This window comes from Alexandromys fortis, unplaced genomic scaffold (genome assembly GCF_014885135.2).
Source record: "Alexandromys fortis isolate MF-2015 unplaced genomic scaffold, M_Fortis_MF-2015_v1.1 scaffold_26, whole genome shotgun sequence".
Taxonomy (NCBI): Eukaryota; Metazoa; Chordata; class Mammalia; order Rodentia; family Cricetidae; genus Alexandromys; species Alexandromys fortis.
Genome location: NW_026067894.1, coordinates 15,120,279 through 15,141,032, shown reverse-complemented (window position 1 = coordinate 15,141,032; position 20,754 = coordinate 15,120,279). Strand labels below are relative to the sequence as shown.

The window sequence follows — 20,754 nt, the reverse complement described above, 5'->3', positions numbered from 1 at the left end:
AGGTTTTAGGCAACCTAGGAGCGGTGGCCTCTAGAACTGTATCGTGCCTGGAGCCTTGAACCCTGTGTGTGTGTGTGTACCCGAGACTGAGAGTGACCTTCGGAAAGGATGATGCTCAGGCTGACAGCTAGAGCTAATCTTAACTAAGTGACAACTTTGCTGAAACCCTGAAGTCAAGAAAATAATAGTCGTGGGGCTTGGGGTGTAGCTGAGTTGACAGTGTCTGCCTAGCATGCACAAAGCCCTGGGTTTGACCTACAGCATCGTATAAACCACGTAGGATGGCACGGGCCTGAAATCTCAGCACTTGGAAGGTGGACGCAGGAGGATCAGAAGTCCTGGATCTGCTTCTGGGAGATGCTCCGTAGGTAAACGCTCTTTCAGCCAGTCCTGAAGGTCTGAATTGGATCCCTGGGACCCACGTGGTAGAAGAAGAGAACCAATTTCTGAGAGTTGTTTTCTGATCTCTACACTCGTATGTGGGAATATGTTGGAGACAGCGTCTTACTATGTAGCCCTGACTGGCTTGGAACTCACTACGTAGACTTGGCTGGCCTTGAAATGCACAGAGATCTCCACCTTCCTCTTAGTGCTGGGGTTAGAGGCATATGACACCAATTTTTTAAAAGTATGGAGCATAATAAAGAAAAGTTCCTTCAAACAGCATTATAATAGCAGGCAGTGGTGGCGCACACCTTTAATTCCAGGACTCTGGAGGCAGAGGCAGGAGGATCTCTGTGAGTTTGAGGCCAGCCTGGTCTACAGAGCAAGTTCCAGGACAGCTGGGGCTACACAGAGAAATTCGGCCTCAAAAAAAAAAAAAAAAAAAGCATTATAATAAATAAAAATCCCTGGCTAGGGGCAACTTTGAGGACAGCTTGGGATGCATGAGATTTGCTTCACTAAAAATAAATAATTAAAAAAAAACAGTGACATGAGGTGTTTTGGAGGTCATTTTAAGAATTAGATAAGACTAAACAAATGAAATCATATTTAACAAAGAGCCTGGTATCTAGGAAGTGCTGAGTAAATATGATGGTAATGATGATGGTTTTGATGATGAGGGGAATTCAAATGTAAAAGAGAATTAGAAAAACCTCCACATTTGCCGCTAGTCATCCCATCTGGGGGAGAAGATGACCATATGGATGATGGAATCCATGACTATCCTTTCTGAGGTCAGAGGTCTAAAGGTCGCCATCATCCAGTGCTGGACCTAGGCCTGCACTGAGCCCTGCAGAGTTTATACTGAATAATTCAGGAGCAGAACCCAGCAAGGGACCAAACCCCCGGGTGGTTCTTCTACCTCTCAACCCAGGGCCTGAGGTTATTACTTGAATAAAGGTGGGCGTAGTGCCAGGCAGTAGTGGCACACGCCTGCAATCCCATCACTCAAGAGGGGAAGCAGAGGCAGGGGGATCTCTGTGAGTTCGAGACCAGCCTGATCTACAGAGTGAGTTCCAGGACAGCCAAGGTTACACAGAGAAATCCTGTCTCAAAAAACCACCACTACCAAGAACAAAATAAAGTTAGGAGTGGTAAAATTCTCACAGTGGTAAGAGTTCCAGAATAAAGGAGGGGACGATGGACTCAAATGGGGTGGGGGGAGGTCATAAATGCCACTGACTTGCAGATACAGATCTTGGGGAGCTGTTGGAGATCAAGAGATTCTAAGCTGGGGAAAGATATGAGAACTGGGAATCTGCAGCTGTATCTAACCATCTAGGATTGACATTGGGAAGTTCTGTGAATCGGGCCGCTCTGGTGCCTGGTGGCCTGGCATTAGAGACTACATCAATGGTCCTCCACCAAAGGCAGCTTTGCATGCACACAGACGCTCTAGAGCCATTTGTCAATGTTTAATGACATTTGGTTGTTACAACTGAGGGTGCTACTTGCATCCAGTGAATGGAATACAAGAATATGACTTAACCATTTTATAGCACACAGTCTGTCACTTGCAACAAAAAGTTGCAACAGAATGTTCAGGGTACCAAAGTTGAGGAGCCCTTGACTTCCAGATTCCCTATTCCTGTACCCCTACACAATCTTTGGTACTTCGGACTAGCAGGGTATCTGGGAGTTAGGCAATGGGAGGGGCAGGTTTCCTGGCTAGGGTTTCTGACACTGCTGATGGGCCCATGGGGAGCCTGGGGGGATGCCTTGCAGGAACCAGAGCAGAGCTGCTTATTGCATTGCAGTTGGGGTAGGCAAGTGGCGTAGACATTTCTCTTTTCCCCCTGTGTGACTGATCAGGATCCCAAGTCCAGCAACTGAGGATTAGCGATGCTTTATTTATTTATTTGTTAAATAAAGACTTGCTGGACCTGGTAGCATATGCCTTTAATCTCAGCATTTGGGAGGCGGAGGCAGGCGAATCTCTGAGTTTAAGGCCAGCCTGGTCTCCAAAGCTAATTCCAGGACAATCAGAATTGTTAAATAGAGGAACCTTGTCTCACAAATAAAGACTGATATCTTGATGTTTGGGGTTAGGTGTCTGGGGGGTTTCACATGCCTTCTGGGAGAAGCAGCAAGGGTGGGTATGTGTAACATCTAGGGCTGAAGCCCCAAGAGGATACCCTGCCCATTCAGCGAGGGGCAGGGGACTTAGTCCTCCCTGCTGCCCAGGACAGTCTCCTCCCTCTCCACGGAAACAGGCAAGAGTGAGTGAGTCTTTATTATCTCCACAAGGCCGGGCTGGGGTGAGTCTGATTGGAGATCGGGACGATGTCCCCTTGCAGAGCGTCCATCGTTGCGGGAAGCTGGAGCAAAAGCATCCCGATCTCCTAAGTTTGCCAGGGCAGAGCCCAGGATGAACCCACTGAGCACTGAAGAAAATGGCTGGGAGATTTGACTCAGAGACACAAATCTCAGGACAGAGGCCTGGGACTTTACCTCCACCCCCACAAAATAGGAAGTGGGAGGAGCTTTTTGGGGGCCAGCGGAAAGTACAGCCACCAGATTCTCACTCCCACTCCACCCCCCACTTCACACCACAAAGAAGAGGAGGGGCTGTAGAAGTTAGTTTAGACTGCCTCTCCAAGGGAGCCTCCAGGGCCTGGGCCTGGGAAATGTCCTTCAGGGTAGTGGTGACCAGCTGCCTCTCTCCCTTCAGTTCTGGAGGAGGAGAAAGAGCAGAGGTTTGGAGACAGGAGGAACTAAACTTCAGTACTACAGAGGTCAAGCTTTTGGGTGCCTTGGAGGAAGTCTTTCTTCAAAGCTCCTAGTAGGGATAAGAAATCGGCCCTGGCCTGAAGCCTTGTCCTGTCCTTCCACTTACTTACTTACTTTCTTTCTTTCTTTCTTTCTTTCTTTCTTTCTTTCTTTCTTTCTTTCTTTCTCTTTTCTTTTTTCTTTTTCTTTCTTTCTTTCTTTCTTTCTTTCTTTTTTTTCTTTTTTTTTTTTTTTTTTGAGGCAGGGTTTCTCTGAAGCTTTGGAGCCTGTTCTGGAACTCGCTCTGAAGACCAGGCTGGCTTAGAACTCAAAGAGATCTACCTGTCTCTGTCTCCTGAGTATGCCACCACTGCCTGGCCCTGGCTCTCTCTCTCTCTCTCTCTTTTTTTTTCTCAAGACAGGGCCTCTTGTAGCCCAGGTTGGCCTTGAACACACTGTGTAGCTGAGGATGGCCTTGAGTTCCTTATATTCCTGCTGCCTCCTTTTCTATGGACCAGGAGATGAGGATAGGGAAGGGCTGTCTGGTTTCCCAAATGTCTTACTCCCTAGAGGCGATGGGGAGGGGATGAAGTTCAAGAATAATAGAAACAGTACTGAGAACTTGGGGCCTGCTGTGTAGGGAGTTTTGTTTGGTTTGGTTTGTGCAGGAGATGAAACCCAGGGCCTTGCCCATACAAAGCATGCATCCACTCCTGAGCCATCCCCCCTCCCCAAGGAGTTTTTAGATTTCAGCCTGAGCAGGGATGAGACCTAATAGATCAATACACAAGCCCCACCCCCACCCTTAATTCAAAACTGATGACTGAGGAGATGAGTCCCAAGAGTCCCAAAGCGAAAGCAGGGCCGAGTGCTGGAATCACAGGCAAAGAGATGAATAACCAGAAGGCTGTGAGATAGGCAGGGAGAGGCTCCACCTCCAGTCAGTCCAGAACCGCCCTGCCTGACTGGGTGGGGTCAGGCGGCTGGCCGTGACTGTGACTCAGGTTTCTGTGGGCAGCCAAGGCAGCCTGCTGGGAGGAGCCCAGACCGACAGACGGGCCGGCCAAATGCGGTCTTCACCTCAGCTGTCCCCTCTCCTGGGAATGGAAGAGGCTCTCTCTAGCTGCGCTGGCCTCCCAAGGCTACAGACCCCTGCCTCTGCCCTCTTCCCAGACCCTCACGTCCCCAGACCCTCACTTTTTAACTCTCTCCTGAGGTCATGGCACAGGATGGAGAGTCAGAGATCTCTGCCTCTAGGGAGGGCCCCAGAGTGTCTGTGCCACAGGGAGAAGGGTATAATAATGATTGGCCCTCTACCCTCAGGGAGACACTGGAAGAACCCTGTGCCCCTCCAGTCTTCTCCGAGCTTGGCTCGCTCAGTATCTGGATAGACCAGTCAGTTGTCATGGTGAAGGCCGGGTGGTGGGGCACACCGTAGTATACAGGTGGGTCAGGCAAGCAGGCTGAAATGAGAAGGCCCTAATCCCCAACACAGTACCTTCAGGGTTGACCACTAAGAAGAGATGGCTGGAGCCAAACCCAAAGGGCTGTGGGCAGTGATTATAGGACTTGGCCGGGGTGATGGGAGAGGAGGATTTGGTCAGCTAGCACATTCCTCAACGTTTGTTGGGCTGTGTTTTGATGTGTTAGGCTGTGTTTTGATAGCGTAGCTAGAAGGGAATCCCATTTACTCTGCCTTTTCTGTGCCCAGGATCTGTGCTCGTATCTTTGCAGGCACCTGGCCTCAGATGGCAAGCCTGGGATTAGAACTCGGCACTGACTGGCCTCTTTGGTTTCTGGGAACTAGGCAGTGTAGCTGTTTTAGGGAAGGGAGCGTGAGAAAGTGACAAGTGGGCTTTATTTCAAAGACCGGCTCATTAGGCCACAGGTGGTAGGATGCAGGAGCGCGCTGCGTTTGGGGCTTGGGAACAGATGGCAGTTTAAAGAGAAAGTCATTAACTAGCTGACACAGAGGATGCGGTCATTCAAACTTATTATAATGAACTTAGATCTCTGTGTGAGCCATTGCTAGTTTTCCAGGACGTCCTGGGAGCTTCTGGAGCTGAACTGCAGTGACAGACGAAGCCAGTTCAAAACAGGGACTTTCCAAGACCAATCCGGGAGAGAGGAATTCGCAGCCTCTCAGAGCCAGTCGTGGGGGAGGGAAGTAAGGACACGCTGTGGACAATTAGGACTATCATAAGGTGCGGATGCCACCTAGCGGCCAGAATGGCACAGCCAGGCCGGAGCCCGAGGCTCTCGGGGAGCTGCAGCGCTCTCTGAACAATGGGCGGGACTTCCGGTAGGACAGTCGGGTGCCGTTGTCGGACTTTGGTCGGCCGAACCACAAGTCCCATAGTGCTCCGCGCCAGACTGCGCAGGCGCGGTGAGGCGGGGCCGGTCAGTCCCAGAGGCTTAGGGGCCGCGGCTGGGTTGAATCAGTGTCTGCTGGGGTCTGGGATCTGGGCTGTGACGACGGGAGGCGAGGCGGCGTTGCGCAGTGGACACCATGTCGAGGCAGGCGAACCGTGGCACCGAGAGCAAGAAAATGGTAACTCTGAGCGCGTGACCCGGTGGGCCGGGCGGAATTGAAGCTTCCTGGGAAAGGGCCTGGTGCTGGCGCTCCGAGTGATTGTCAGAGGGTCCTGGTGTGAACTGTGGGATGGGATGATCCCTAGCCGGGGCAGGTTGGAGGACCCCTGAGTTTCCTCCCCTGCTCGAGGTCGAATGCAACTCGGTGCTAGACCAACAACAACGACAGCAATCAGTAACAGACTGATCTCTTCCTGAGTGATTTAACCCTACCAGGTGGATAATGTTATGGCCTATCACAGCTCGGGAAGGTTGTGTAATGCCCAATTTTACACCGAGGAAGGGTTAGGATTTGAATCCATGCCTCTCCACCTCCAGAGTAAATATTTCAGACTACCGAGTACACAGTTTCTCACTGTGCCCTGGACTAGCTTAGGTAGTGGCCTTGTCAGAAGGGAACTTTCCGTCTGACACATTAAGGGGTGGCCCCTCTAATGGCTGAGAGGAGAAGGGGGGATTACTGTGCTTCCTTTCCCATGCTGGGAGTAGTGGGACAAAATATAATCCCCAAAGGCTGGGCTGGGTCTAGAGAGTAAGGTAGATAGCAGTTTTCGCCAAGCTAAGAGCCTTTCTTAGCATATGTTCCTTTTCTTTATTGTACCCATCCCCTCCCTCCCCCGGGTTTCTCTGGGTAGCCCTGGCTGTCCTAGAACTAGCTCTGTAGATCAGGCTGGCCTTAAACTCAGAGATCCTCTTGCCTCTGCCTCTTGAGTGCTGGGATTAAAGTTGCACCACCATCACTGGTTTCTTTATTTTACAGAACATTCCATGCCATGGCTTTGTTTTGGAATTGAAAACTGAGCATTCATTGGTGTTGGTATGTCTGTGTGAGGTTGTCAGGTTCCCTGGAACTGGAGTTACAGACAGTTGTGAGCTGCCATGTGGATCCTGGGAATTGAATCTGGGTCTTGTGGAAGAGCAGTCAGTGCTCTTAACCACTGAGCCATCTCTCCAGCCTTCCAGACCTGTTTTTTTGTTTGTTTGTTTTGTTTTTGAAACAGGGTTTCTATGTCTTTGGAACCTGTCCTGGAACTTGCTCTGTAGACCAGGCTGGCCTTGAACTCACAAAGATCCACCTGTCTCTACCTCCCGAGTGCTGGGATTAAAGATGTGTGCCACCACCACCTGGCTCCAGGATAATTCTTAACCTTTCCTCTCTCAGACCACTTTTGAGAAACCAATGGTAGCAATGAATCTTTTCTACACAAATATTAAATACACAAATTTAGTGATGGAAGCTGCGTTTGATCCTAGCACTGTAAACACAAAATGCAAAAAACTTACATCATATAAATACATTTGTTTGCATCTTCCAGGGATTTGTGGGTCTCTTAATATACTCTGTGGATTACAACTTGAAAATTGCTTTCAGGGGACTGAGGATGTATATATACAGAGAGAGAGAGAGAGAGAGAGAGAGAGAGAGAGAGAGAGAGAGAGAGAGAGATTGATTGATTCCTGGAAGAAGTAACAATAGTTAAGAGAGTGTTGAGCTAGAAAACAATGTCAAGTTGGAAGAAGTACATATGTGTTCCTTGACATTCTTTGTTGGTCATTAGTTTCCTTCGCTGGACATGGGGACAGTGGTACTAAGATTAGACGAGATAGTGTTAAATTTAAGGGATGGTGTTTCTTTGGTAGATAGGAGCAGAGATATGTATATCTCTGTATAGCCCTGGCGGACCATAAACTCCCTCTGTAGACCAAACTGGCCTGGAACCCACAGAGATTCAGCTGCCTCTGCCTCCCAAGTGCTGGGATTAAAGGTGTGCGTCACCACCTGTGTGTGTGTACTTGAAACAAGGTTTTCCTATCCCAGGCTTGCTTCCAACTCCTGTTTCTCCTGCCTCAATTTCCCAAGTGCTAAGGTTGCAGGCATGTGCCCCCATACCTAGCTATTACCTTTCTTTTCTTGCATGGGTTTACTTATTTACTGGGGGATGTCTTAGTTAGGGTTACTATTGCTATGATGAAACACCATGACCAAAAGCAACTTGGGGAGGAAAAAAGGGTTTATTTCACGAACAGTTCATCATCAGAAGTAGTGAGGGCAAGAACTTAGAGGCAGGAAGGAGCTGATGCAGAGGTCATGGAGGGGCGCTGTTTACTGGCTTGCTCATCATGGCTTGCTTGCTCAGCCTGTTCGTTTTTTAGAATCCAGGACCACCAGCCCAGGGATGGCATCACCTACCATGGGCTGGACCCTCCCTCGTCAACCGTTAATCAAGAAAATGCCCAATAGTGAGATCTTAGGGAGACATTTTCCCAGTTGAGGTTCCCTCCTTTCAGATGCCTCTAGATTATGTCAAGTTGATATAAAATTCGCCAGCATGGGGGCTGAGCCACAGTCTTTGTGTGGAGGTCAGAGGACAGCCTGAAGTAGTCAGTCTTTCTCTTTTCACCATGTGGGTTTGGGGGAATCTAACTCAGGTAATCAGGCATGGCAGCAGGTGCTTCTGCCTATTGAGCCACCGTACCTAGAAGTGATGTGCTCCTCTTTTCTCTGTTGGGGAGCAGAACCCCTCTAGTTGCCCTCTTCCAGGTAGCCCAGCCTTGAGCACGTAATTACTGTATTTCATATAAACCTTCAGATGTCAGATGCCTGCTGTTTTTAGTCCACGCTAACAGAAACGGTCCATCTGAGCTGGGTGGTGGTGGCACACACCTTTAATCCCAGCACTCGGGAGGCAAAGGCAGGTGGATCTCTGTGAGTTGGAGGCCAGCCTGGTCTACAGAGCTAGTTCAGGACAGTCAAGACTCTTACGTAGTAAAAACCCTGTCTCCAAACAAACAAACAAATGAAACAGTCTATCTGTCCAGCAAACTTTCCCTGAGCCCCAGCTATGTACAAAGCTCCTTGTTAGGTGCTGTGGTAGATAACGGAGAAGAAGCCCTAGACCCCACCACTGGTAAGCATGTGTGACATGGACTGAAATGTTCTCCACAACAGGGATATTGTGCTGCCTGGGACTGGGGCCTGTTTTATTGCTTCTTTGCTCTCTCATGCACACACATGTGTGCACGTGCACACACATGCATACATGCATCACACACACAGTGCTGAGGACTGAGCTCAGGGCCTAAGCACATGCTGGGCCAGGGCCCACCACTGAGCCCCATCTTCAGTTTCTTCATTGTTCTGAGCACCAGCTTCACATCTTTTGAAAGTTTTTTACTTTAATAAGGTAGTAGTAGACACGCTGACATCATAGGGCTGTTCTGAGGATTAATTGAAAATGTATGTAGCCGGGGCGGTGGTGGTGCACGCCTTTAATCCAGCACTCAGGAGGCAGAGGCAGGTGTGAATCTCTGGGAGTATGAGGCCAGCCTGGTCACAGAGCTAGTTCCAGGACAGCTAGAGCTGTTACACAGAGAAACCCTGTCTCCAGGGAAAAGAAAATGTGTTCAACGCTGACAGTAGACAAGTGATGTTGTCGGCTGGCTGTCTTTGCGTACAGTCGGGTCTTCACACAAATGCCACCTTAGTGAGCCTTCCCTGACATACCACAGCCCCACTTCTAATTTATTTTATTTATTTTATGTGTGTGTGTTGCCAGCGCGTATGTCTGCATACCCTGTGTCGTGTGTCTGGTGCCTGAGGAGGCATTGGATCCCCTGGGACTGGAGCTATAGACAGTGTGAGCCTCCAAGCCTCCACGTAGGAGTTGAACTCAGGACCTCTGGAAGAGCAGCTGTTGTTCTTAACCACTGAGCCATCTCTCCAGCTCTGTACCACTTCTGTTTTAGGAGTATAAAGACCTTGAAGTTATACATTCATGTTACTCGTCGTTCTAGGCTAGGTTCATAACTGAGGCTGGAGACAGACTTGCGTATTAATAGAAGATGTGGAGACCCTGAGTCGGGACCCCATTCCCAGATTCCAGGCACACCTGTGTTGTGGACCCTCCCTGCCTTTTCTTACCGGTGAAGGGGGGGAGCGGCACATTAGTGTGATTTGCATATGATTTGGCAATCATGGTGGGTGGAGGCTCTTGGAGTTCATCCAAGGACCCATTAATAGTGGAAGGAAAGCTCTCCTGATTTAATGCACTTGCCGACTCTCCGGACTGGTAACTGCTGGAGGGCCTCCATCCATTCATGCTCAGGCTGGTCTAGTGCCAAACCCTTGACTTTACTAAAAAATCATTCCTCCTTAATAGCTTCCTTTCAGTTGCCATATTTGGCAAATGATCTCCTGGAGATGCCCTGGTCTGCCTGTTTCAGCTGAATTCAGAGAGCCTCCTGCTCCCCACATTGATTTTCTTTGCCTCTAGTGCGTCTAAGACTTGTTTTAATTGAGGGGGCTTATTAATATTGCAGTCGTGGGATAGAGTGGATAGTGTGCTGGGATACCTTTAGGTGTTGTCCCCCCAGATTCCTTTTTCAGTACTTAGCTGTTTAACCTTGAGCTGATGGTTCCTCATTCTGGTCTCAGTATCTCTTCTGGATTGATTACTACCGTCCTGCATGACTGAGTTTTTACGAGATAATGAAAGGCAGGCTGTTCTGGATAGGCGTGGTGACTGATACTTTGGGTTCTTCTCTCACCCCTGACAAGCCTCTCTTCAGAACTTACTTTCCAAGCTTGTCTTCTGACCTGGCACACATGTCCTCTGCACACTTGAGTATGTGCACGCACACACATATAATGTAATTAAAATTTTTATTATATTGTTATTATTTTCAAGATAGGTTTTTCTGTGTAGCCCTGGCTGTCCTGGAACTTGTTCTGTAGATCAGGCTGGTCTTGAACTAACAGTTCCGCCTTTCTCTGCCTCCCAAGTGCTGGGATTAAGGCATGCACCACCACCACCCGCTTGTTTATGTGTGCGTGCCTGATTGAGTCTATGTGCACCATGTGCATGCAGGTGCCTGCTGAGACCAGAGGGTGTAGGACCCCTGGAAATGAAGTTATAGGTGGTTGTGAGCTACCAGATATGGGCCCTACCTAAGGAACAAAATCTGGGTGCTCTGGAGAAGCGGTAGGAATTAATGAGGTAGTCCCCCCTCCCTCCAATATTGTATTCTTATTTGTTAAAATTTATTTATTATGTTTACAGTGTTCTGCCTGCATGATAGGAGAGGGCACCAGATCTCATTACAGATGGTTGTGAGCCACCATGCGGTTACTGGAAATTTAACTCAGGTCCTCTGGAAGAGCAGCCAGTGCTCCTAACCTTTGAGCCATCTCTCCAGCCCATATTGTATTCTTTTAAATTTATGCACTTTTTAGAAATATTTTAGCAGTGTGTCAAAAGGATCATTAATTTCTCCCCATGTTGGTGACTTTGAGGAGAGACTGTCTCCAGAGTAACGGGCTCTCTAGGACTTCCTTCCCTGCCAACCCAGTCTGTCCCTCAGTCGCCAGCTCTTCCCATGAGCATCAGAGAACCCAACCCTTGGTTACAACTTACCCTCATGCCAGAACCCTCCAAGGCCTGGTTCTCAACCTTCCTAATGCTGTGACCCTTGTTGTGGGGACCCCCAACCATAAAATTATTTTCATTGCTACTTTATAACTAATTTTGTTACTATTATGAATCATAATGTCAATATCTGTTTTTTCCAATGGTCTTAGGCCACCCCTGTGAAAGGGTATTTGACCCCAAAGGGGCCATGATTCACAGGTTGAGAACAATTGCTCTAAGGCTTGGGGAAGCCATTGGTCACACCTTTTACAGAATCCAGTGAGTGGCTGTTCTTCCCTTTCTGGGTTCAGGTGGCCCCACCTGTGGCAGACTGCGTTGGCAGAGGCCGCCTTTGGTGTTAGAAGATGTGCCACCCCTAGCCAGTTTGTAGTGGGTGTGGGTGCAGTCCTGTCACGCTGGCCACTCCACAGGCGTGATATCCTCCAGACATAGGCACCGGGTGGCCTTTGCTTGGCATCCAGGAGTTGTGGCCAGGCTGGTCCAGACCCTCACTGACCTTCTCCTCGTGCTGCCGGGTCCTGATGGCCTTCTGGATCTCTTTCAGAGTTCTGAGCTGTTCACCCTGACCTATGGCGCTCTTGTCACCCAGCTGTGCAAGGACTATGAAAATGACGAGGACGTGAATAAGCAGCTGGACAGAATGTGAGTGAGCCTCACCCCAAGAGGCAGCCCAGGCCCCCAGCACACCGAGTACATTTGGTACAGGTTCTTCTGAACTCATTTATGAGGGCGTTTGGGCATTATCCCCATTTTCTTTAACCTACAACAGTCTTAGGTTTAGATATAAGATAATTTGTTTATATGTAAGACATTATGTAAGACATTTTGACCCTCTTAATGGTCTGTTCTCTGATTTCCTTCCAAGGGGTTATAACATTGGAGTCCGACTAATTGAAGATTTTTTGGCACGCTCAAATGTTGGAAGATGTCATGACTTTCGGGAAACTGCGGATGTCATTGCTAAGGTCGTTTACCTGGGCCACCTGTCCCCGCTGAAGCTTGCCTTTGGGAGACACTACCTAACTCTCTCCCTGCTCCCTAATCTCCCGAGAGGCTGATTAGGCAGCTCTCTGGACCAAAGAAGCCTTTCTGGTGGTTTGGAAATAACATTATGAAAGAGGCGAGAGTGGTTGGGGTCTCTCTTGGGCGCTACAGCCCCGCTGTAGTGGAGTAGTGGCATGTACCTGTGACCCCATCTGGTCATCTACGTACTGAATTCTCCATCAGTCATCGCTATGTAGCAAGACCTACCTACAGACAGACAGAACCAGCAGGTCTGTCTGTCTCACTTAAACTACAGTCCGAATTCCTCCATTTTGAAAGTGTAGCAGAGTATCCAGGAGGTTTAAGAGTATGAATTTTGGGCCAGATATGACCTAGGCCTCTAATCCTAGCACTGAGAAGATACAGGTAGGATGATCACTGTAAATTCAAGGCCAGTGTAGGCTGCATAGTCAGCTCCAGGCCAGCCTGAGTTACATTGTGGGACCCTGTCTCCAGGAAATAGAAATAAAGCAAAAATAACTCCTTATTCAGATCCCAGTTAAAGGCAGCTGCCCTTCCTGTGAGACACGCAGGTGGACAGTGACTTAGCTTCTCATTGTGTGATGCCTGAGGGGAGAGATGGAGCCCTACCTGGGCACTTCTCTTCCCCAGATCCCGATAGAGATTCAGAGGCCACAGTTGCGTCCTGAGTGACTTTCTGCCGACTCCTTCCCAGGTGTGTAGTTCTGTCGCCCTTCCCCATAGAGCTGTGTGTTCCCTGACAGGTGGCATTCAAGATGTACTTGGGCATCACGCCAAGTATCACAAATTGGAGCCCAGCTGGCGATGAATTCTCCCTCATCCTGGAAAATAACCCATTGGTGGACTTCGTGGAACTTCCCGATAGCCACTCGTCCCTTATTTACTCGAACCTGCTGTGTGGGGTGCTGCGGGGAGCCTTGGAGATGGTGAGTGCAGCTCTCTCCGAGCTTGGTGCTGTGTGGTCAGTGCTTGTCTGAAAGGCTTTGGCTTCCCCAGCCCCTTGCTGTCCGAGGACATAGTGCAGCTGAGACAGGATCCAAGGCAGACACCTTCCTTCCCGTCACGCTCAGTGGAGAGCAGCCATTCCAGGGGTTTCCTGGGCCACAGTCCTAAGTGGACCGAGACCTTTTTCTTTTCCTTCTTTTCCTTCCCTCCCTCCCTCCCTCCCTGAGACAGCCTCACACCAATCCTAATTAGCTCAATATGTGGACCAGGCTGTCTTCAATTTGCCTCCAGCCCCTTCCTGTCAAGTGCTGGGATTACAGGTCAGTGACATCACATCCAGTTTGAGGTCACTGTCTTCTGTGTTAGAATATTAGGGCCGGCAACCCTGTCCCTGTGGGAATCTGTCATTTCAAATAAATTGGAACTGGGCAGTGGTGGCCACACCTTTAATCCCAGCACTTGGGAGGTACAGGCAGGCAGATCTCTATGAGTTCAAGGCCAGCCTGGTCTGCAGAGGGAGTTCCAGGACAACCAGGACTACACAGAGAAACCTTGTCTCAAAAAACAGACAACAAAACAAAAAGTTTGGAAGTTTCATACATTTACATAGTTTATATAGTGAATTTTTGTCATTTTCATACACGCACATACACACACACACACACACACACACACACACACACGTCCATGGGCATTTCTGATCTAGCCTCACCCTGAAGTTTCCTCAGGCTGTGTGGTTAGACATCCATCTATGTTCCTCAGGTCCAGATGGCTGTGGAGGCCAAGTTTGTCCAGGACACTCTGAAGGGAGATGGTGTGACAGAAATCAGGATGAGGTTCATCAGGCGGATTGAAGACAATCTCCCGGCTGGAGAAGAATAAGCAGCTCTAGGACTTTGGGGCACCCGGGAGCAGTGCCTGCAGGGATGAGCAAGGTGGGCGCTCCCTCAGCCTCGGAACTCAGTGACTTTGAAGCCGATGTTATATATTCTTCTGACCTTATTTCCATTCTCCATGCTAATAAAGAACGGACTGGTAGTTTGCTTGCCGTACAAGTATGCACCTCAGAAGGGGGATTCTCTGCTCGCTTCCCTTCAGAGGGGCAGGAGGTACCTGCCCTTGACTGGACTACGAGAGTTTGAACCATTTTACATTCCTGTGAATTTTCCAAAGCAAAACCCACTTTGACCCCATGAAGAGCCGAGCCTGACACATCTAACGCTGAACGGACACGACCCCATTGGCAAATGGCTGCAGGGAGCCTTGGGTTGTAGGGGAGGGAGAACGCTGGGAAGGGGTGAGTAGGAATTGTTGGCTGTAGTGACACGCTGTAGTCTTGCCAGGCCACGGAAGCCAGTCATGCCGGAAGCACCGGCTTCTGGGAAGCCACCCAGGTCTCATTCCTCCCTGCTGTTTGGAGGCAACATCTCCTCTTTTTACAGAGGGTCCATCCTTTTTTCTTACAAATTCATCAATAAAGACACATTCTTGAGTGAAATCCCAGTCCTGTCATGTTTTCCTTCTGCTCAGCATGTGGAGTTTGAGGAGAAAAGAGCATGTGAGCCCTGGTGCCGGGTCCTGCTCACAGCACTCGGGCAGATGCTGGATCTGCTCTAAGTACATTCTGATTGGTAGTTCTGTTTCATGGGGGAGCCAAAGTCAGGCTGCTTGAGGTCACAAAGTTGTCAAGTAGAGGGACACCAGGCTTTGAAGCGAGGACAGACAAAGGCCCTGTTTTTGACTTGTTCTGAAGCCTAATGGTTAGCACCCGGGGTTAGCTCCAGGGTAGCACTCAGGGTTAGCACTCGGGGTTAGCTCTCGGGTTAGCACTTGGGTTAGTTCCAGGGTAGCACTGGGGTTAACTCTCGGGTTAGCACTCGGGGTTAGCTCTCGGGGTTAGCACTTGGGGTTAGCTCTTGGGTTAGCTTTAGAGTAGCACTCGGGGTTAGCACTTGTAGCTTGGGATAGCTTTATTTTGGATGCTATCTCAAGAAATAAATAAAAACCAAAACAACAAAAAAACCTCAAACAAAAAACCTTGTTTACAAGAAGATCTAAGTTGCCCAGGCTGGTCTTGAACTGTGATCCTCCTGCTTCAATCTGCTGAGTAGCTGGATATAGACATATTTCACCAGAGCTAAATGGGTGTTAAAAGTATCGTGTGCGTGCATGTGTTCACTGACATGCTGTGATCTGCTGTGAAGATCAGAGCACAACTTTATAGAGTTGGTTTCTCTCACCCCCTGGGTTCTGGAGATCAAATGACTGTCAGGTGTGTGTGGTATCAGGTGTTTTTATCCCCTGAGTCATCTTGTTGACCCCAGATATGTTTGTGGGTTTTTTTTTTTTTTTAGTGCTTTAAAACTGATTTTTGTGTATAGGTGTTTTGTCTGCATGTGAGCCACACTGGGTTCTTGGAATCAAACTGCAAGCCTCTGGAAGACCACCCAATGGTCTTGACCTCTAAGCCTCTCCAGACCACAGGTAGCTTTTAAAGGAAAGAGGCAAAGGTTGTCTTAGGCCGGTTCTTTGGGACAGCCTAGGCCCTGAACTTGGAGTTATTGGGAAACCGGACTCAAGGCTTCCCTCAGCAGACCTGAAGAGAGCCAGTTACAGGTGCACAGGGCTGGAAACATGGCTGGATTCATGAGGACAGGATCTGGGTTCTAGGCCCTCGGCAAGGAGGTGGTTTGCACAAGACTTGGCTCCCAGCTGGGCCAGGCCCAGGGAGTGATATCATGGTTATTTCCCTAAGTTGAGGGAGGAGGGTTAGCTTCTACGATCCCATCCTTGAGGCCTCTTCCCTGCTTCCCGCAGACACGGCTGGGAGCTTTGTTTTGGCAGCTGGAATGCCCACACTCAGCATACACAACGCTGGGGCCTGTCATTCCACATTCGAATGAATGAATGAATGAATGAATGAATGAATGAATGAAAGGGGTGAGGAGATGACATTGGGACGGCAGGAAGAGCTCTGTATGGTACACATCAACTGCCCTGCCCTTTTCCTTGGCCAGGGGCTCTCTGTTCCTTTCCATGTGCTGTGTTCTGCTTCCCAACAACCTGAGGTTCCCAACAATCTGAGGTTTTGGATATTTCCTTTCCCAGGAATAACTTAAACATCATGGGGCTTACAAGCTGTGGGGGGAGCAAGGCGTCCTCAGTGGTCTTTCCCACCGACAGCCCCGCAGTTGAGTGGTGTGCACACCAGGGGTACTAGAGGAGAGAGAGGGGGCTGCTCCCACAGAATAGCTGCCTAACTCCCCTCACCTGGTGTTCACCCCTGTAGGGAATGGACTGTTTTTCGGGCACCCTCAGCTATTCCTCTCGCCCTCCCGCCCCCAGTGCACCGTACAGTCTCTTCCAGCAAGAAGAGACACAATGGAGGGCTCTTGCAGGAAATGCTGGCCAGTCGGGGCAGTTCTGGGGCTAAAGGACAGCCTGTAGGTCAGGCTGGTTGGGCAGAGCTTTGCAGGAGTCACACTTTGCAGTCTTTAGCCACCAGAGGTCTCCAGATCACCACCTCACTGGCCTGGGAAGTGATTGTTTGGACTCTTGTTTTTGTTTTAATTTGCTAGAAGATGCACCTGATGGAATAAATCTTGGAGGCTTGCCAGAGCTTGGAGTAGCCTCCTTCTCTAGTTAACCCCAGGGCCCAACAACAAAGCTCACGTGGCCGCTAGGCTAATCGGCTGCCTGCTAAATTCAAGGCATTGGAAGAATCTACTGGCCAAGGCTGTCTGGCAGCTCACACTCCAAAGTCAGGCTGGCCTCCTGAATTGTACAAGCTGTCTCTGAGCCCTCCCTTAACCAGTCCCCCTTACTTCCTGAGTGGAGTCCAGGGCCCCAACCCGGGACCCTGATGTAACAGTCCACTTCCTGCCCCAGACCCCACCTCAGTGAAGTCTCCAAATTTAGGCTACACCTCCTGGGAGCTTGGCTTCCCTTCCATTTGTGCTGGTCATCCAGGTCCAAGAAGTGACGGCAGCAGAGGCCTCAGGAGCTGAATCGCATTAAGTAAAATTAAAATAGTCTCCTAACAAGTAGTTCATTGTGGCTGGTGGGAGGTGGGGGTGTAGGGAAAGCATCCTCCGTCCTCCTGGAGCTTAAGTGCTACCATGTGCTGTTCCTTGGAAGCCAGTGCTGGTGGGAGGGGAGGGTGGTGGCAGGCGGAGACACGCTCTTACTGCTGTTACCGCTCCTGAGCCTTTGATGTAGGGCCAGGCCTGACCCCAGGACAGCCGCTGGCCACTGCTAGGGGAGCAGTGGGGTGCAGCACATTCCTGGGGGCAATTTACACTCTGGCAGGAGTGGAGGAAAGTTTCTACTGTGGGGAAGGGAGGGGGTACTGCAGTAAAGTTTGGGGGGAAAGTGTTGTCAAGAGCCCTGGAGGGAACCAACACACAGGGCACAGGGCAGCGTCCTCTTGCTTGTACCTGTCTCTCTTACCTGGCTTAGGTGGCGGCCTCCTCCAGGAAGCTTTGGATGGTGTTCAAAGCCCATTCTTAGCATACAGGCTAGCCCAGGTTAGCCCAGGGAGTGCAGGGAATCAACCGTTCTTTTCTGATGGTTTTGGCCGGGACTGTCAGCTAAGCCAGCATCACCAAATGAGTTGGACCAGAGGAAGGGCTGAGAAGAGAGAGAGCACACGCGAACATGGACAAACATGGCCTATAACACTTATTATTCTTTTAAAAACGGCGGGTGGGGTGTGTAGACGAACATAGGATAGATGAGACACGCGCAAAAGGAGGAGACAAGACACGCAGCTCCCACATGGGTGCACTTTAATGGGGGGAGGGAGACACGATAAGGAATGGGTATGTGAGACACACAAGGGTAGGGGACAAGAGAGCGAGACCTCGTGGAAGCTCACTTTTTAACGGGAAGCGCAAGGTTATCTGGGAGAAATGACCCGCACCTGAGCACGCCAGCGTGCGCAGGTATTGGTAATCCAGGAGGAGTCTGGGGGCTGTAGTTTCCAAAGGAACAACAACACTTGCTACCATGTATGCCAGTGCTGGATAGGCCTGTCCCCCGAGCATTAGGACAACCTAATCACTATTCCATGTCGCAATAAGAAACTGAGGTACACGCTGATACATGGTAGTTGCAGGACTTGAACGTTTCACTGTCTAGTACATGTCTCTTATGTGTTTGTGTTTCCTTCTGCTTGTTTGTATGTGAACCTTTTAAAATTTAGTTTGTATCTTACTGCGGCAGGGTTTCATGTAGCTCAGGATGGCTCCAGGCCTTAGACTCACCATGCTGCAGGGATGACCCTGAACTCCTGGTCCTTCTGCCCTCACCTTTCAAGTGCTACGATTACAGACATGTGCCGCCACACTCAGTTTGAATATTTCCATTTAATAAAAATGTAACCTGGGGGCTGGAGAGATGGCTCAGTGGCCTGCTCTTCCAAAGGTCCTGAGTTCAATTCCCAGCAACCACATGGTGGCTCACAACCATCTGTAAAGAGGTCTGGCCTTCAGGCATACAGACAGAATATTGTATACATAATAAATAAATAAGTAAATAAATAAATAAATATTTTAAAAAAATGTAATCTGGGCAGAGGTGGCACATTCCATTAATCCCAGCGCTCAGGAGGCAGAGGCAGACAGATCTCTGAGTTTGAGACCAGCCCGCTCTACAGAGTGAGTTCCAGGACAGCCTCTGGTCTATACAGAGAAGCCCTGTCTCAAAAACAACAAACAAACAAAGAGACTAGGAAAAGGGATGGAGATATGGCTCAAAGGTTAAGAGCACAGACTACTCTTCCAGAGGTCCTGAGTTCAATTCCCAGCAACCACATGGTGATTCACATCATCTATAATGAGATCTGGTGCCCTCATACATACAGGCAGAACACTGTATACATAATAAAAAATAAATCTTTAAATAAAATTAGACTGGAGAAAATGAAGATTCAGGCCAGCAAAATAGTTCCGTGTGCATAGACACCCTGCCACCTGCTAGCCTGAGTTTGACCCCTGGAACTCACATGCTAAGAGAATCAGTTCCTGAAAGTTGTTCTCCGACCTCTACACATGCGCTGTGACACATAGGAGTGTGCAATGCATGTATGTGTACACACACAATAAAGAAATGTAAAGGCCAGAGGGCCGGAGAGAGGGCTCAGTCATCCAGAGGGCTGGAGAGATGGCTCAGTGATCCAGAGGGCTGGAGAGAGGGCTCAGTCATCCAGAGGGCCGGAGAGATTGCTCAGTGATCCAGAGGGCTGGAGAGATGGCTCAGTGATCCAGAGCTCTGGCTGCTCCTCCCGAGGACTTGGATCCAGTTCCCAGCACCTTCATGGCAGCTCACAACTGCAGCTCCATTTCTGAAGAGGTAAATCCCTTTTCTGGCTTCCACAGGCACCACTTATGCCCACAGCACACAGATTTACATGTAAGCAAAATACTATGCACTAAAAAAAAAAATAACAGAGCAGTGGTGGCAAACACTTTTAATCCAAAACTTGGGGATCAAGGCTACACAGAGAAGCCCTGTCTCAAACAAAACAAAATAAAACAAACAAACAAAAACCAGGAGTTAGGTACGGGAGTTCTCTTTCCCATCACCTGTATTGTGTGGTTTACAATAGTCTACAACTCTAGTCAGTGAATCCAGTTCCTGGCCACCAAGAGCACCTACACATGTATAGCTTTCATTTACAGACTGACTGACAGACAGACAGACAGACACACACACAAATAGATGAAAATAGGGGATGGAGAGATGGGTCAGTAGTTAAGAGCACCTACTACTCTTCTAGAGGACCTGGATTCAGTTCTTAGCACCCACAGAGTGACTTGCAACCATCTATAACTCTAGTCCTAAAGGAGTCTGATGCCCTCTTCTGGCCTCCTTGGGTACTGTATTCAACTGCACAGGCATATATGTAGACAAACCACCCATACACATAAAATTAAACAAACAAACAAAAATTGAACCAGGCAATAGTGGCACACACCTTTAATCCCGGCACTTGGGAGGCAGAGGCGGGTGGATCTCTGTGAGTTCGAGGCCAGCCTGGTCTATAGAGTGAGTTCCATGACAGGCTCCAAAGCTACACAAGAGAAACCCTGTCTCAAAAACAAAAAAATTGTTGGGTGTTAGTGGTAAACACCTTTGATCCCAGCATTTGGGAGACAGAGGCAGGTGGATCATCTCTGTGAGTTCGGGGCCAGCCTAGTCTAAAGAGTTCCAGGGCTACCCAGAGAAACCCTGCCTCAAAAAACCAAAACCAAAACAAGCAAAGCAAGTGATAAACAAGTTCTAGTTCTGCCATTGGTAGCCACTGGACTGCACATCTGGTGTGCATGCTGGGCCTCTGTGTTTTCAGGGCAAGTGGGAATGAAAACACCTACCTTGCTGTTTGGGAGGGGAAACAGAAAATACCTGGGCTTTTGGCATATACAGAGCCTTCCCTAGTTGGCAGTTATTACTGCAGGCGTCACAGGGGAAGTGTCTCGCAAAGTCACTCTGGATATAAGCGTGTGGCGGGGTTGTGAGAGGGCAGTCTTGTGAAGATGCTGTATCTGTCTGTGTTGCTCATCACGGTATCCCCAGCACCTTGCCTAGCTTCTCAGTGCAAAGTATGCAC

The 20,754-nt window shown here is 49.3% G+C and overlaps 1 protein-coding gene across 1 annotated transcript; it reads left to right on the top strand.

The window, feature by feature from the left end:
- The first annotated feature begins 5,536 nt into the window (after positions 1-5,536).
- On the top strand, positions 5,537-14,643 carry Trappc3 (trafficking protein particle complex subunit 3). The gene is made up of 5 exons (XM_050155601.1): positions 5,537-5,704; positions 11,719-11,816; positions 12,040-12,139; positions 12,944-13,126; positions 13,908-14,643. The coding sequence occupies exons 1-5, from the start codon at positions 5,663-5,665 to the stop codon at positions 14,025-14,027; spliced, it is 543 nt and encodes a 180-aa protein (XP_050011558.1). The 5' UTR covers positions 5,537-5,662; the 3' UTR covers positions 14,028-14,643.
- Positions 14,644-20,754: the final 6,111 nt, after the last annotated feature.

Excerpts from the sequence above, each read along its gene's own strand:
- Trappc3 (XM_050155601.1), top strand. The coding sequence starts at position 5,663 with ATGTCGAGGCAGGCGAACCGTGGCACCGAGAGCAAGAAAATG. Across the intron at positions 11,817-12,039 it reads AATAAGCAGCTGGACAGAAT|GGGTTATAACATTGGAGTCC; the intron begins GTGAGTGAGCCT and ends TTTCCTTCCAAG. Across the intron at positions 13,127-13,907 it reads TGCGGGGAGCCTTGGAGATG|GTCCAGATGGCTGTGGAGGC; the intron begins GTGAGTGCAGCT and ends TATGTTCCTCAG.